The 14,557-nt window shown below is 44.0% G+C and overlaps 2 protein-coding genes across 4 annotated transcripts in view; one reads left to right on the plus strand and one right to left on the minus strand.

The window, feature by feature from the left end:
* The window catches only part of EFCAB7 (EF-hand calcium binding domain 7), a 40,993-nt gene extending 39,474 nt beyond the window's left edge, over positions 1 to 1,519 (minus strand). For both annotated transcript variants that reach the window (XM_029949636.1, XM_029949637.1), the window contains exon 1: positions 1,395 to 1,519. The gene's annotated coding sequence lies outside the window, so the exon portion shown is untranslated. The remainder of the gene's footprint in view (positions 1 to 1,394) is intronic.
* A 286-nt stretch (positions 1,520 to 1,805) lies between these two features.
* The window catches only part of ITGB3BP (integrin subunit beta 3 binding protein), a 64,554-nt gene continuing 51,802 nt past the window's right edge, over positions 1,806 to 14,557 (plus strand). Inside the window, exons 1-2 of one of the 2 annotated variants that reach the window (XM_029948339.1) lie at positions 1,806 to 1,915; positions 2,660 to 2,881. In XM_029948339.1, the coding sequence (XP_029804199.1) occupies positions 2,871 to 2,881 (11 nt within the window). In that variant the 5' untranslated portion in view covers positions 1,806 to 1,915; positions 2,660 to 2,870. The remainder of the gene's footprint in view (positions 1,916 to 2,659; positions 2,882 to 14,557) is intronic. The other variant, XM_029948340.1, reaches the window with a different exon arrangement.

A 14,557-nucleotide genomic window follows, 5' to 3' on the forward strand; every position in this document is an offset into this window, starting at 1 on the left:
CCTCAGCAGGATCAAAGAGGTCATTCCACCAACATCTCTAAAATGTAGGCCCACATTTTGAACAACTCAATTTTTAAGATCCCATTTATAGCATTATTGTGAGATTTTACTGCATTCATCACTAATAATAATGTTGTGAAGTTATATGGCACCTCTGCTCATAAGGCCTAAAGAACTATCATACATCTTAATTTAGCCTTATTACAGTGGTCAAGTATTTTTTTGCCCCTTTTACAGATAAGGAAATTGAGGGACAGAGATGTCACCCAACTAGCAGTAACAAGAGGCAGTAAATTTTGATAACAGTTTCTTCTTTATTAATGTGACTGAAGGCTTCTTGTACAACAGTTACTATGAGGCACTAAATTGTGCTGGTGGTCTAACAGCTCCCAACATTATTTTACCCAGCTTTGACTTCTAAAAATACATTCCAACCTAATACATTGAATATTTCAAGTTCAACAATAAGAAGACACAGGTAGGGTCCCCTTCAGGACTCATTGGATTCTTACTCAGGAGGCCTAAATCACTTGCACCTTCTTGAATTATATAGGTCTTTTACACTTGGGAAAGAAAGATAATAATCGCTTATCATGGATGAAGTACCCTATTTATAATACACAGACTGCCTGCCTGACACTTTCATATTACAGCAGATTTAGAAGGACCCCATAGGGATGTGGTGTCACAGTCTGGTTACTGCAAATTGATATCACTATAATTAAGCATCAGTTTAAAACACATATGTGTGCACGCATCTCCTCACAAATATGGGGGGTGAAAAACGTTTCATTAAGAAAGGAAGAATGAATGTTCATTTTGCAGCAAGCAATTTTAAAATTTAAGCTTTTTTTTTTTTTTTTTTAAGGATCGTCCTCGAATACTCTTTCCTAATAAGGTGACTCCCTCACGTGGAAATCCCACAGTACAAATGTTCCAGAATTCTATTCTTTCCCTTTCTGAGACGAGAGACGAAACGGAAGCTTAAATAAATATATAACTGCACCCCTCAGGCTTGGAAACCTCCCTCATTTAAAACTCCAGCACCAGAACTACACAGGGGCCCAGAGAGCACACTGCAGCAAACGGCTCCATAAATAACCCGCCTCACAATAGCAAGAAAAATAAACTGTTAGCAAGCGCCTAGGGCTTCTAAAGGGCCAAGTGACAACAGAGCCGCCAGTCGCGGGCCCTCCTCCGTGAAATACATTTTACAGATGCAACCTCTATTTTTGCATTTCACGACGATAAAACTGCGTTTGGGGGTACATCTGACGTACACACGGACCAAAGGTTAGGAGGACAGAGAAATAAAAGAAGCGGGTGAGAGAAAAGGAAGCCGGACAGCGAGCCACGGCGCGGCGCAGGGACGGAGACCGCAAGCTGTTCGCTACCTATCTCCAGCTCACAAACGAAGAAGCGCAGCCAATTCTCTCCAAGGATTCCGCGATCCTCTCGCCGCAGTCCAACAGACCCAGTCCCTTACTTTAATTACCATGGCAACGGCACCCCTCCGCCACCGGAAATAAGAACCAGAGCTCCTCCCCAGAGAGTCCGGGTAGAACTCTAGAGCGGTGAACCAGCAGAGGACAGAGACGGACGGCTGTGCGGCTCATCTATCTGGGTCTGGGATGGCCAGAGTGGAGAGAGAGAGAGTTCTCTGCGGCCCTGACAGGGACTAGATGAGGTCCTAGGTCCTTAGCGGGACTCTCCTCCCACTCCCTCAACCACTCGGACCCCTCGTAGAGGGGGAGGGTGTTTCCAGCGGGCCACCTTGCGTGTGACACAGCGTCTGGCGCCCGCAGGCCCGCGCTTTTCAGACTTCAGCGTTTCCCTCCGGAGTTTCTCTGCTTTAGGAAGACGTTGCTCAGTTCCTTTTATCCCGCCGTGGTGCTTTCCTGAATGTCGAAATGCCGTAGGTATCTACCCTGTCCCACCCATGGTTGTTTTCTTGGGCCCCTCTATGAGTAAGAATAGTAGATATTATGTTGTTAAAAATAAAAGTTTTGCTAGTTATTTTACTAGCAAAAAATGGGTTTATTGTAAAACAACAAAGCATTGCAATTCCCTGCATGCAAACTATGGCAAAACCATCGGTAAGTCCAACGAAGGAGAGAAGTTCTTTTATGGAGAAGGAGGAGGACGGTGGGAGGGGTTCTTTTGACCCAAAGCCCATGGGAGAACCGACAGACAATTCAGGTTTAAGGTGACGATGACAGTTTCTCCTTCCTTAACTGAGTTGCAGGAGTGGTCTGTATCTTGTAGGAGACGCAATGTACATCTTTCTCTATTGGGACCTATAATTAATGTTTCTTTCATGTTGAAATTCTTCTTTGGCTGTGAGAAGGAAAGCCAGATGTCCCAGACCCGATACCCCCCTTGCATGCTTTTGGTTTCTATAATCTTGCTTGCCCCTTGCTCAGACAACTGACAACGTAGCACAAATGGTAGTCCCCCCAGCCTTTTTCCTTGTGCGCCTGCAATCCCGCCCACCTATGTAGCTGATAAAGTTTCCAAGTACTCGGAAGCTAGCCAGGCATAAAAGAAGGCCAGCACCAGGTATTGGGGCTCAGCCTTTGTAGGCGACTCTGCTGGGCCGGCACCAGTGCGAAATAAACTGGTCCAAGTGCATGTCGTTTGTCTCTTCCTGTGTGCCAAGTGTTGGCGTGGACGTCAACAGCCTCATTGGACCTTTGAACCACTGTTGTCGGAGGCCAGCGGAGAGGACACTCATATCGGGCCCCTGCGATGGAAAGGAAGCTGTGCTGCCGGTGATTTCACTGGATCCCAACCCTCGCGGGGCCCGTCAATAGTCGGCCACTGCTGCGCTGGAACAGACTCCAGGTGGAACAGAAAAGGCCTGTCCCAGGATGTCAGATCGGTAAGTGTCCCCAGGGACTTCAGACTGAGTTTAGGCCTGCCCCTGAGGCGGAAGGGGAGCTTGATCACCTTCCAGGCGACACAGTCACCACATAGAACAGGGAAGTCCTGGATAGGAGAGTGCAGTCTGTCTGAATGTGTGTGTCAGTGCCAGTAGTGCTCCAGGGTTTGGGCTAGGGTGCCTGAATGGGTCCTACCCTGTGATTCTGTGAAGACCTCCTAGGCTCAAGGCAGAATCAGGTCCACAAAGCCTGATCTGAGTGAGGAGTTCATACTGACCTACGAATGCTAAGAGGCCTCTAATCCTCATAAGGGGAGCTGCTAGGTTGATGAAACAATCTCTTACCTCGTGTTTGTCCTGTGACACTGTATATTGGGAGGGACCAATCTAGGATACTGGGAGGGAGGGGGGATTCCTCAAAACCAATTGTTTTGGAGTGTATGATTAAGAGTTTTAAAAGGATTTTCAGGTGACTATGGGGTCAGATTCACCCCCTGGGAAATTACATACCCTCTGTGAATTTGAATGGCCTATGTTCAGTGTAATCTGGCCCCCTGAGGGCACCTTAGATGTCCCTACAGTTGGAGCTGTTTATAAGGTACAAGGGACCCTGGCCACCCAGATCAATTCCCGTACATTGACCAATGGCTGGAAATAGCCCGGGTCAAGCCTCTTTGGGTCCGGTTCTGCATTAATAGTAAGGGACAATGTAAGGTCTTAGTGGTACAGGCTAGAAAAAAGCCCTTGCAGCAAAAAACCCCTGCTGCCCCCCATCCCCCCATCCCCCAAGAAAATTCAGAAGAACTCCTTCCATTTCCGCCACCATATGCCCCCAGCAATCCATCAATCAAGAGAGGGGAACCTTGCCTGCCGGACAGTCCACTGCCATCAGTCTTGCCTCTGCCAGCAACCAGTCTTCCCCAATCAGGGACACCTGAACCAGTAGGAATACGCCTTAGGTCTGCAGCTCAAGGTCCAAGGCCCCCAGTGGCAATGTAGATGCCTTTGCAGAAGATTAGGGGTTCCCAGAGAATAAGCTCCAATGGGACCCTACAAGAGGGGGGATCAGTTTTCTACTACCAAACATTCTTCACCACTGACCTCCTCAGTTGGGAACATGACATGCCACCCTACTCTGAGAAGCCACAGGTGATGATAGGTCTTCTCGAATCCCTATTCCAGACTGACTACCCTGCCTGGGTCAACTGTAAGCAATTTCTGCTCACCCTCTTCAACATGGAAGAGTGTCGAAGAATTGTCACTGAAGCCAGAAAATGGCTCCAGACTCAGGCACCAGATGGACAACTAGACATTGAAGCTAGGGTATGACAGGTTATGCCTGAAAGAGGAGTCCCACTGGGACCCCAACACAGAAGTGGGAAGGGCCAGATTAGAAAGACACTGACTTGCTTTCCTCCAAGGGGTAAAAGCAGGGGCCAAAAAGCCCACCAACATGGCAAAGGTATCTGAGGTCCTACAAAAGCCAGAAGAGAGTCGGGCTGACTTTTATGAATATGTGAAGCCTTCAGAGTTTATACTACATTCAACCCAAAAAACTAGCACATGGTCAAAAATTGGAAGGATTTGCTGAAAAGAATGCCACTGAACTATTAGAAGTCGCCAACAAGGTTTTTGTAGATCAGTATAGAGCTTCCAGAAAGGAGGAAGACCGAAGAATGAAACCATGAGGGATTCAAGAACAAAAAAGAAGTGTGCCTCTGGGATGGGACCAAGTTACCTACTGCAAAGAATTTGGATGCTGGAAATATGAATGCCCCAACCACCCAAAGGGAACACTAGAAACTTCCACTCTACCCAGCTGCTACCAACCAGAGCCACCTGAGACTGACCTGATCAGACTGGCAGGAGCGGACTCTCATTAGTAAAGACCAGGCTCTGTCCAATTGGGCCCCCATGAGCCCACGGTCAAAATGAAGGTAGGGACCCAGACAATAGACCTCATGGTTGACACTGGGGTCAAACACTCTGGTGACAGATGGCACCTCGGTTGGGTTGAGAAACACCACCTTAAGAGCCACTGTGATGCAAACCCAAAGGTCATTTTGCGGACCCCAACAGTGCTGGCTGAGGGGTCACCAAAAAGTTCATGAGTTCCTGTATCTACCTGACTGCCTGGTCTCACTGTTAGGTAGAGACTTCCTAGCCAAGATGGGTGCAGAAATAGCCTTCACTTTGGATGGACAGATGCAATTGCACCTAAATGAAAAGGCCCAACCCATGACTTTGTCCCTGATGATACCATGGAAAGAATAGAGGTTATATACTTCCCCTCCGGATGGGCCAACTGTGGCTCCTAAGCTAGAAACTGAATTCCCTTCAATTTGGGCAGAAGAGAGCCCCTGGTGTGGCAAACCCCTCTTCCCCAATATCAATTGACCTAATGCCCAACCTATCAAATTATGTCAGTATATGGTCCCACAGCAGGCATGCCTAGGGATCCAGACACACTTGGACAGGCTACTCAAATGGGACATCTAAAACGATGCCAGTCCCCATGGAATATTCCCCTGCTGCCTGTGAAAAAGCCTGGGACAAATAATTACCACCCTTTACAGGACCTAAGAGACATTAATGAAGCAATCATCAGGCTGCATTCAGTGTTGCCTAACCCATACACTCTAGTGGGACTGTAGTGTGCGCACAGGTGCACAGAAGCAAGGACACGAGGGTAAGGGAATGAGGAAAAGAAGAGAGAATCAAAGGATGGGAACGGGAGGGACAACAGGAGCGGTGCCCATATTGCCACTTTATTTCTCACATGCAAGTAGTTTTATACAAACAGCCACAGCTAAGAGAAGGGTTTTTTCTAGACAAAACTTTTTCTGTTCCCACAGTTATTGTTACAACATTTTCCTGGGAACTTCACACCCTCTTCTTATTGTTATTATAAAAGTGCCAAAGCGTGAAGGACATTTGTACAATAACATCTCAACTCAAGAAGCTTGAAGGACATTGGTGCAATAACATCTTAACTCAAGTGAATTAACCTCTGAGGACCTGGATCAGCCACAAGGGTTGTAAGGGCATGAGGGCTTTGCTCGATCACACTCTCCTTACTGGCTCCTCGCTGCTGCTCACCACATAGGACTCCTACCCTCTGAGGCTAGATTTAAAGGATGCCTTCTTTTGTCTCTAGCTAGCACTTAATCATCAACTTCTATTTGCCTTTGGATGGGAAAAACCCTACCACAGGGGCAAAGGAACAATTCATGTGGGCTAGACTGCCACAAAGATTAAAAAATTCACCACCCTTAATCGGTGCGGCGCTGGCATCTGACTTAGCCAGGTTTCCAGGATAGGACCTAGGATGTGTCCTTCTTCAATATGTGACTGATCTGCTAGCCATTCCCACATGGACCCACTGCTGGGAGGGAACCAGGGCCCTTCTCAGGCTGCTAGCAGAGGCTGTACTAGGTGTCAAAGAAAAAGGCACAGATTTGCCAACAGGAAATTAAATATTTGGGCTTCAAAATTACCCAAGGCAAATGGATGGTGGGAGCTGAAAGGAAACAGGCAGTCTATGCCAATCGAGTTCCCACTATCTGCTGGCGGGTCTGAGAGTTTCTGGGAGCAGCAGGATTCTGTCAGATATGGATTCCAGGGTTCTCAGTGTTAGACCCCTATACGAACCATTAAGGGGGAAGAAAGGGCACCCCTTTTCTGGGACCTAATCAAGAAAAGGTGTTTGCAACCATAAAAAGGAAACTCACAGAGGAACCAGCCTTGGGACTCCCAGATGTACCATGAGATTTCAACCAGTTCATGCATGAAAACAGTGGGGTGCCCTGGGTGTTCTCACCCAGGAATTTGGATCTTGATAGAGACTAGTGGCATACATTTCAAAACAAATTGACTTAGTTGCAGCAGGATGGCCAACCTGTTTGAGGGTCCTGGCAGCCACCAGACTTTTAATCAAGGAAGCAGACAAACTCATGTTGGGGCAAAACCTAAATGTTAAATTTCCTCATTCAGTTATTATTAACCTGATGGATGCCAGGGGACAACACTGGTTAACTCATGCTTAGATGACACAATATCAGGGACTATAATGTGAAAACCCACGGGTAAGATTGGAAGCCAGAAACCCTAAATCCTACCACTTTCTTGCCTGCAGTGGCAGGGTCCTCAGAGCACAATTGCCCAGACGTACTTGATGAGGTCTATTAGGTGACCCAACCTATCAGGCCCTTAAAAATCCTGACCTCATTCTGTTCACGGATGGCAACAGCTTTATCTCTGATTTTGAGGTCATGGAAGCAAAGGCACTTCCACAAGGATGGTCAGCCCAAAGAGCAGAACTGTGGGCCCTAATGAGAGCACTAGAACTTGGTAAAGACAAACAGGCCAACATATACACTGACTTGCACTATGCCTTCACCACTCTACATATACATGGGGTCTATACAAGGAGAGAAGACTTTTGATTGCAGGAGGAAATAAATGAAAAATTGAGAAGAAATCCTAAAACTATTGAGGACAGTAAGGGAACCGAGGGAGATAGCAGTCATCCACTGCAAGGGACACCAAAGAGGAAAAGACTCAGTGTTAGAGGGTAACCGACAGGCAGATGTCCGCAGCTAACAGCGGGAAAACAAGCAACACCCTCAAAAATCATGCTGGTCCCTGAACTGCCAACTTCCCCAAGGTACACAATCCAAGAAACAAAATGGATACAATAGGAAAAAGGAAGCCAGACAAAAAGAAGGTTGGTGGATACTTCCAGAACAAAGAGTCTATATACTGGAGCAACTAGCCCACTGATGGTTCTCCAACAGCAGGAACCCACCCACTTAGGAAAAACTGCCCTGGAAACCTTATTGAGCTGTTACTATGTAATTGCTTGGCTTCCATACCTCTGTGTCTCAATCTCTCAATGCTGCCTCCTCTGCACCCAAAATAACACCAAACCTACCCTACTAGGCCCATGGGAATCTAACACTGTGGTCAGGCACCCTTTGAAGATTTGGAGGTAGACTTTACCAAAATAAGACCCAGTAGAGGATACAGATTTCTTCTGGTATTCATCTGCATGTGTTCCAGCTGGGTTGAGGCCTACCCACATGCACTGAAAAAGCAAGAGAAGTAACTAAGCCTTTGCTAAGGGATATCATCCCCTAGACATGGAATGCCATTAACCACGGGCTCGGATAACAGCCCAGCTTTCGTGGCTGAGGAGGTGCAACAAGTAGCCAAAACCCTATGTATCCAAAGGAACTTACATGCAGCCTACCAGCCCCAGAGTTCAGGGAAAGTGGAACATATGAACTAGACCCTTAAATCAGCCATGGCAAAACTAGGTTAGGAAACTAACTTGCCCTGGCCAGATATACTACCCCTAGTTCTTTTTCCAGTATGCTGTACACCCAGACAAAAATAAGATTCTCCCCATTCGAGATCCTATGTGGATGGCTCCCTCCACTAGTCAAATTCAAGGAGGTCTGACAGAGCTAGGAAATTTAGAAATAACAAAACAATTACAAGGATTAGAGAAAACTGTATTTGAGATACATAGATGGGTGACAGACAGAATACCCATTTCCCTTAGAATAATTGGACACCCTCACAAACCTGGAAATCAGATTGGAAGATTGGAAAAGGGAACCACTCAAACCTACCGAGAAGGAACACTATTCAGTTGTGCTAGCCATGCCCACAGCCCTGAAGGTTGCAGGACTAACTGCTTGGATCCACCATTCTCTAGTAAAGGCAGCCCGTCTGTCACCTGACAACCACTTGGAATGGAAAGTAACTGCTAACCAGAATAATCCTCTGCAGATCACCCTTAAGAAGACAGCGGACGATAAGTGGTTTGCAGCCAACGCCTGAGAACTCTCTGTCGCCAGAAGCTTGAAGAAATCACCAAGCGGCTGAAATGAACTACAGCAAACCATTCTCTCTCAAATTTCATTGTCATCCCCTATTTCTCTTTCCATACTTGTTGTTATACTTTTTTTCTTTTTTAAAGTTTTATGTATTCTTGAAAGAGAGACAGAGTACTAGTGGGAGAGAGACAGGCACAGAATCCAAAGCAAACTCTGGGCTCTGAGATGTCAGCACAGAGCCCTATGCGGGGCTCAAACCCACAAACCATGAGATCTTGATCTGAGCTGAAGTTGGATGCTTAACCGACTGAGCCATTCAGGTGCCCCACTTGCTGTTACACTTTTTACTGTAGGGCTTACCCGAGTTACACCCACAGATTGGCGCCTCGGTCACGAACTCTTGTTAACCTCCCTCTGCTAACTAATGCCAGGATGCCTTATTCTTAGATGTGTATGCTCTGAGTTGTGGTTGATGTCCTTCTTTTTGTGTTTGTTCTCTGCCTTTATAACTGTTTCTTAACCTTCAGGATGGAATCATTCCCCCCGATGCTGTATCAGCCTTGTCTCCTATCCCTCTTGTGCACATTCCTATTCCTAACATGCTCAAAAGGAATCTTATCCTCTTACCAACTGTGTATTTGTTCCACTTACCACCACCTCTCTTGGAACCTTTCTCAGACTGGAGGGATGTGTCAGAGGATCTTCTGCCATCTTTTGCCTTTATGAAGGACAGCCCTATGTTACAGATCCAGGTTGCCCTGTTACCCTGCTATCCCTCCTTCTGATCATTATTTCCTTCCCCTGTTCCTACTCCTTCCCCTGTTCCTACTACCCCTATTCCTATTCCTTCCCTTGCTTTCCCAGCCCTAAAGGATGAGATAATACTACCACCATGCCCTTGTGCCACCGTTTACTCGCGAATGCCAGGCAGATATTAATAATGCCAGGAGGATCACTCCCTGTAACAGGAACAGGAGAACTTACTGGATGGGAAAAATAAAAATGAGATGCTATTGGGGCTGCCTGATTTGACCTGCCCTGATATTCCCTATACCTGTTGGGTCACCTCTGACCCGACCTCTTGGCCTCTACCTAGACTTGAATTTCGTAGACCACTTGCTTTAGATCCCCATCTGAACTGATAGTGAGTGTAATTCATTGCTTCTTCAATAATACCTATCCCAGACTGGCCAGAGCCTCCTGGCTCTGCTTGTCCACAGCTTTTCCCCTCCCCCCACACCCCACTTTTACACAGCTACTCTGATAACACAGGCAACTATAAATGTTATCCTGTTAACTGAAGACCGCCCCCCCCCCCACATGGTGAGCCCTGTACTAATTGGAGTTGAACTGTCCCAAACAGCTCCCAGGTGCCTGACAAACAAAATGGGAACAGAGCCAGTCAGCAATCTGACCATCAGCCAATTAGATTCTTGACAGTCAGGAACTCCGTCATCTTTCTACAACCCACCCCTGGTGTACTCCCTTCTTAGTCTTCTCTTTGTTTGTGGGACAGACACCTATTTGTGTCTCCTGGCCAATTGGATGGTCATCTGTACCCTGGCTTTCCTCACTCCTCAGATAAACATTGTTACCAACAATTAGTCTCTTATAGTACCCTTAGCAGCATATACTTGATCAAAAAGAGCGATTCAAATCATGCCCCTGCCGATTGTTTTGGGAATAGTGCCAGGGGTGGACACTGTAATAGGAGGAATAGCCTCCTCAGCCACTTATCATAAATCATCCAAAGGCCTAACAGATGACATAGAACGAGTTGTCAAATCTCTGGTGGTTTTACAGGATCAATTAGACTTCTTAGCAGTGGTAGTCTTACAAAACAGGAGAGGGCTAGACCTGCTAACTGCTGAAAAAGGAGGACCATGTCTCTTCCTAGATGAGGAATGCTGTTTCTATATTAACCAGTCAGGGATAGTTAGAGATATGGCCCAACAACTAAGGGAGTGGATCATCAAATGGCGGCAAGAAGTAGCAGACTCATGGAACTCTTGGCGCAACATATGGAATTGGGCATCCTGGCTCCTCCCTTCAGCTGGTCCACTCCTAATGTTTTTCATAGCCCTCCTGTTTGGTCCTTGTATTCTTAACATGCTAATCAGGTTTGTTTCCTCTTGGCTAGAAGCTATAAAACTCCAGATTATGCTCCAGTTGGTCCATTCTAGCTATTGCTACTCTCTCTTTGGATGGTGAAGAACCCTAGCTGTCATATTCCTCCCTTTGATGTCCCTGTCCAACAGGAAGAAGCCAGAAAGGTATTTGCCCCTTCTCCTATGGCAGCAAGGGGTTGCCCGGCCCCCACAAATTGATTTTCTCTAAGGCTGCTACACACAAAGAGGAAAAGGGGAAGTTGATAATAGGATGTCTGAAGGCAGGGGCTTTATTAGACTTTTTTTTTAAGTCCCCAAATCTTATCTTCCCAATCTTTCTAAATAAGAAGGTCAAATTTGTCATTTTTTAGTAAAGCATATAGAAACTGAGTCATAAGAGGAGTTTGGGATAAATCTCATAATTGGTGCTTTATTTTTGGTTTGGGGAATTTCAGAGTGCCAGGAAGCCCTCCTGGATCCAAATGTAGTTCTTAATTTCAAGATCAGGTGCCGTAAGTATCAAACCTGGGTTTGAGCAAACTAAGGTTTGTGAAAAAGTAAGAAGGACTTTGTAACCCCAGAGCATAACTGTCCAGGTGTATTGCCATTCTTTCCAAGTGGAAGCAAAAATATCTTTTATCAACTAGAATACTAAAAAAATAAGACACTGCAAAGATCAATTACAGTAACAAGTTTGCTTTCAGTAGGAATAGATGTCAGCAGTATATGGGGCTTAGGAACAATAGGGTGCTGAGGAATAACTGAGTTATTTATTGCTCAGAGGTCCTGGACAAACCTCCATCTTGGACCTTGGGTTTTCTCATAGGAGTACTCTAGGAGTACTGCAAGGACTGGTACAGGGGACAATAAGGCACTGAGCCTTGTAATCTTCCTGGCTTGAGGCCTTGAAAGACTATAGGGTATTGATTAACTCTGGGGAAAGGTTTAGAGAGATCTGTATGAATCTTGATGAAAGGTGCAATATTATAGATTCTACGAACACCAGTTGAAAATTTTGCCCATAAAGAGGATGGTAGCTGATCCAGTAGGGACAAGTGGTCATTGTCCCCAGACTCAGCTGTAGAGCCATCAGAGTTGGAGCAAATTAAAGATCTCAACGTGTCATTTAATTTACCTGATTGGCTATTTTGGTTACTACTATCAAATTTTAGGATTATTTCCCCCTTTTGGGAGAAAGAAATTCCAGCATAATATTTTTCTAGAAATCTCAGCCCAATAAATGAATAGGGACAGAGGAAATAAGAAAAGGGTCAGTATCTCTAAAACACCTAAACAAAAGGGAATAGGTTCAGAGACAAGAACCAATTGAGGTTTATTAAAGACCCCCACTATTTGAACTGTTTTAGTACCTGGAGGTAGGGGCAGCTTCATGGCTGAGAGTGGATTCTCCAAGTTGATTAAGAGGGAGGATTGGATAAAGCCGCTGTAGTTCCTTGGATCCCCACTGAGAACTAGGAGGACATTGGAAAGTCTAGCTAAAGGGCTGAAGGCACCTGGAGCCCTTCAGTTTGTAGCAGTCATTTTTCCAGTGTGTATGGTGTAAGAAAGTGTTCCAGCTTCATTTTTTTGCATGTATCTTTCCAGCTTTCCCACCACCACTTGTTGAAGACATTGTCTTTTCCCCATTGTGTATTCTTGCCTCTTTTGTCAAAGATTAACTGACCATAAAATCATGGGCTTGTTTCTGGGCTTTCTGTCCTACTCCATTGATCTATGTGTCTCTTTTTTTGTGCTAGTGGCGCACTGTTTTGTTTACTACAGCTTTGTAATATAACTTGAAATCTGGAATTGTGATAGCTGCAGCTTTTGACAATTCATTTTCTTAATGGTGTCCTTCAATGAGTAGAAGATTAACATTTAGATAAAGTCTAATTTATCATTTTTTTCTTTTATGGTTATTGTTTTTTGTATCTTGCTTGAAATTTTATACCTTGTGCTGTAACAATATTGTCATGTTTCCTTCAGAAACTTTACCTTTGCCATATATTTCTATGTTATATCTCAAATCAGTTTTTGTATATGGTATATCAGTTTTTGACTTATTTTTCCATACGGTGTTCCAGAACCATGTGGAAAGATTTCTTTTTCCTCATTAAATTGCTTTGGCACCTTTATGGTTCCATTTCTGGACACTCTGTTCTCTTCGATTTTATCTATTTCTCCTTATATACAAACCAACCACACTGCGTTCAGAACCACTTTAAAGTAAGTCTAGTTAGTGTATGTACTCCAACTTCATTCTTCTTTTTCAAGAATATTTGGCTGTTATAAGTCCTTTGCCTTTATGTAAAAATTTTGAAATCAGTTTTGCAGTAGGAAAATAAATATTTGCTGGGATTGACAGGAAATGCAACATATGTAAGATCAACTGGGGAGAACTAACATTTTAACATTTTCAAGATTTCGAATTCATAAACCTGCTCCTAGTTATAGGTCTTTATTTTCTCTAAGCAACATTTTATAGTCTTCACTGTAAAAATTTTGAGTTTCTTCTCTTAAACTTATTTTATGTAGTTTTTAAATGTGATTGTAATGGATAGAAAAATTTAAGCTTTAATTTCCAGTGTTTCTAGCTATAACATAGAAATATAATTGATTTTTGTATATTGACCCTGTGATCTGCATCTTTGCTATATAGTGCTAATAGATGTTTAATAAATTCCTTAGGATTTTCCATGTTCATGATGCATCACTGGCAGATCATCAATTTTTCTTTTTCCTTTCCAACACTTATGTATTTCCTTTCTTTTTAGTGCTTTGTTAAAGAGAAATGGTGGGAGGGCACATCTTGCCTAATTTCTAATCTTAGAATAAGTGTTCAAGGCTGAGTACAATATGTGTAGGTTTTTCATAGGAATAATTCCCTTTCTTCTCCGAGTGTGCTGAATTTTTGTTTTATCATGAATGGGTGTATTCTTGTGCAACTACTAATATCTCCCTTATTCTTTTTTTGAAAACATTAATTGATTTTAAAATACCAAAACAATTTACATCCTTGGGATAAGCTCCACTTGGACATATGTTTTTGCTTTCATTTGTTGCTGAATTAGACTTGCTAATTTTTTGCTAAGGATTTTTGATCCCATGTTCATGAAAATGGATTAAAGACCTAAATGTGAAATACATTGGTCAGTAGTCTTTTGATAATTCTTTTATCATACTTTGGTAACAGGTTAGGTAGTATCTAAATCATACATAAGTTGTATATAAAATATAAAATTATATATAAACATATAACTTAGGATGTGTGTGTATGTGTGTGTGTGTATGTGTACATTTTAAATCTGGTCTGATATTCTCTACCTTTTGACTGGAGTCTTTATTGCACTTAGATCTAAAAGTACTATTTTGAAACCATGCTATTCCTGTTGAAACTGTTCTGTTTAGAACTTTTTCCTTTTTGCCCTACAAAAAAAATTCTTTTAAGAAATGGGATCCTGGTGATCAAAATGATTTGAGGGTACCCTTCCCCTGAACTTCTGGGACCCTGGCTGGTTTTGTGTTTAAAAACTGTGGTCCTTCCTTAAGTACCTTTCTAACTAAATGGAATGACTTACCAAAAGTAATCAAGAACTTCAATGGCCGTTATGGGAAACTATCTATCTCTCCAAAATTACTTTTCTTAAAACTGAATTGGACAGCCATTGCTCTAAAATTGTCAAAACTGGGGTTGCCTGTGTGGCTCAGTGAGTTAAACATCTGAC

This window comes from Suricata suricatta, chromosome 8, assembly GCF_006229205.1.
Source record: "Suricata suricatta isolate VVHF042 chromosome 8, meerkat_22Aug2017_6uvM2_HiC, whole genome shotgun sequence".
NCBI classification, from domain to species: domain Eukaryota; kingdom Metazoa; phylum Chordata; class Mammalia; order Carnivora; family Herpestidae; genus Suricata; species Suricata suricatta.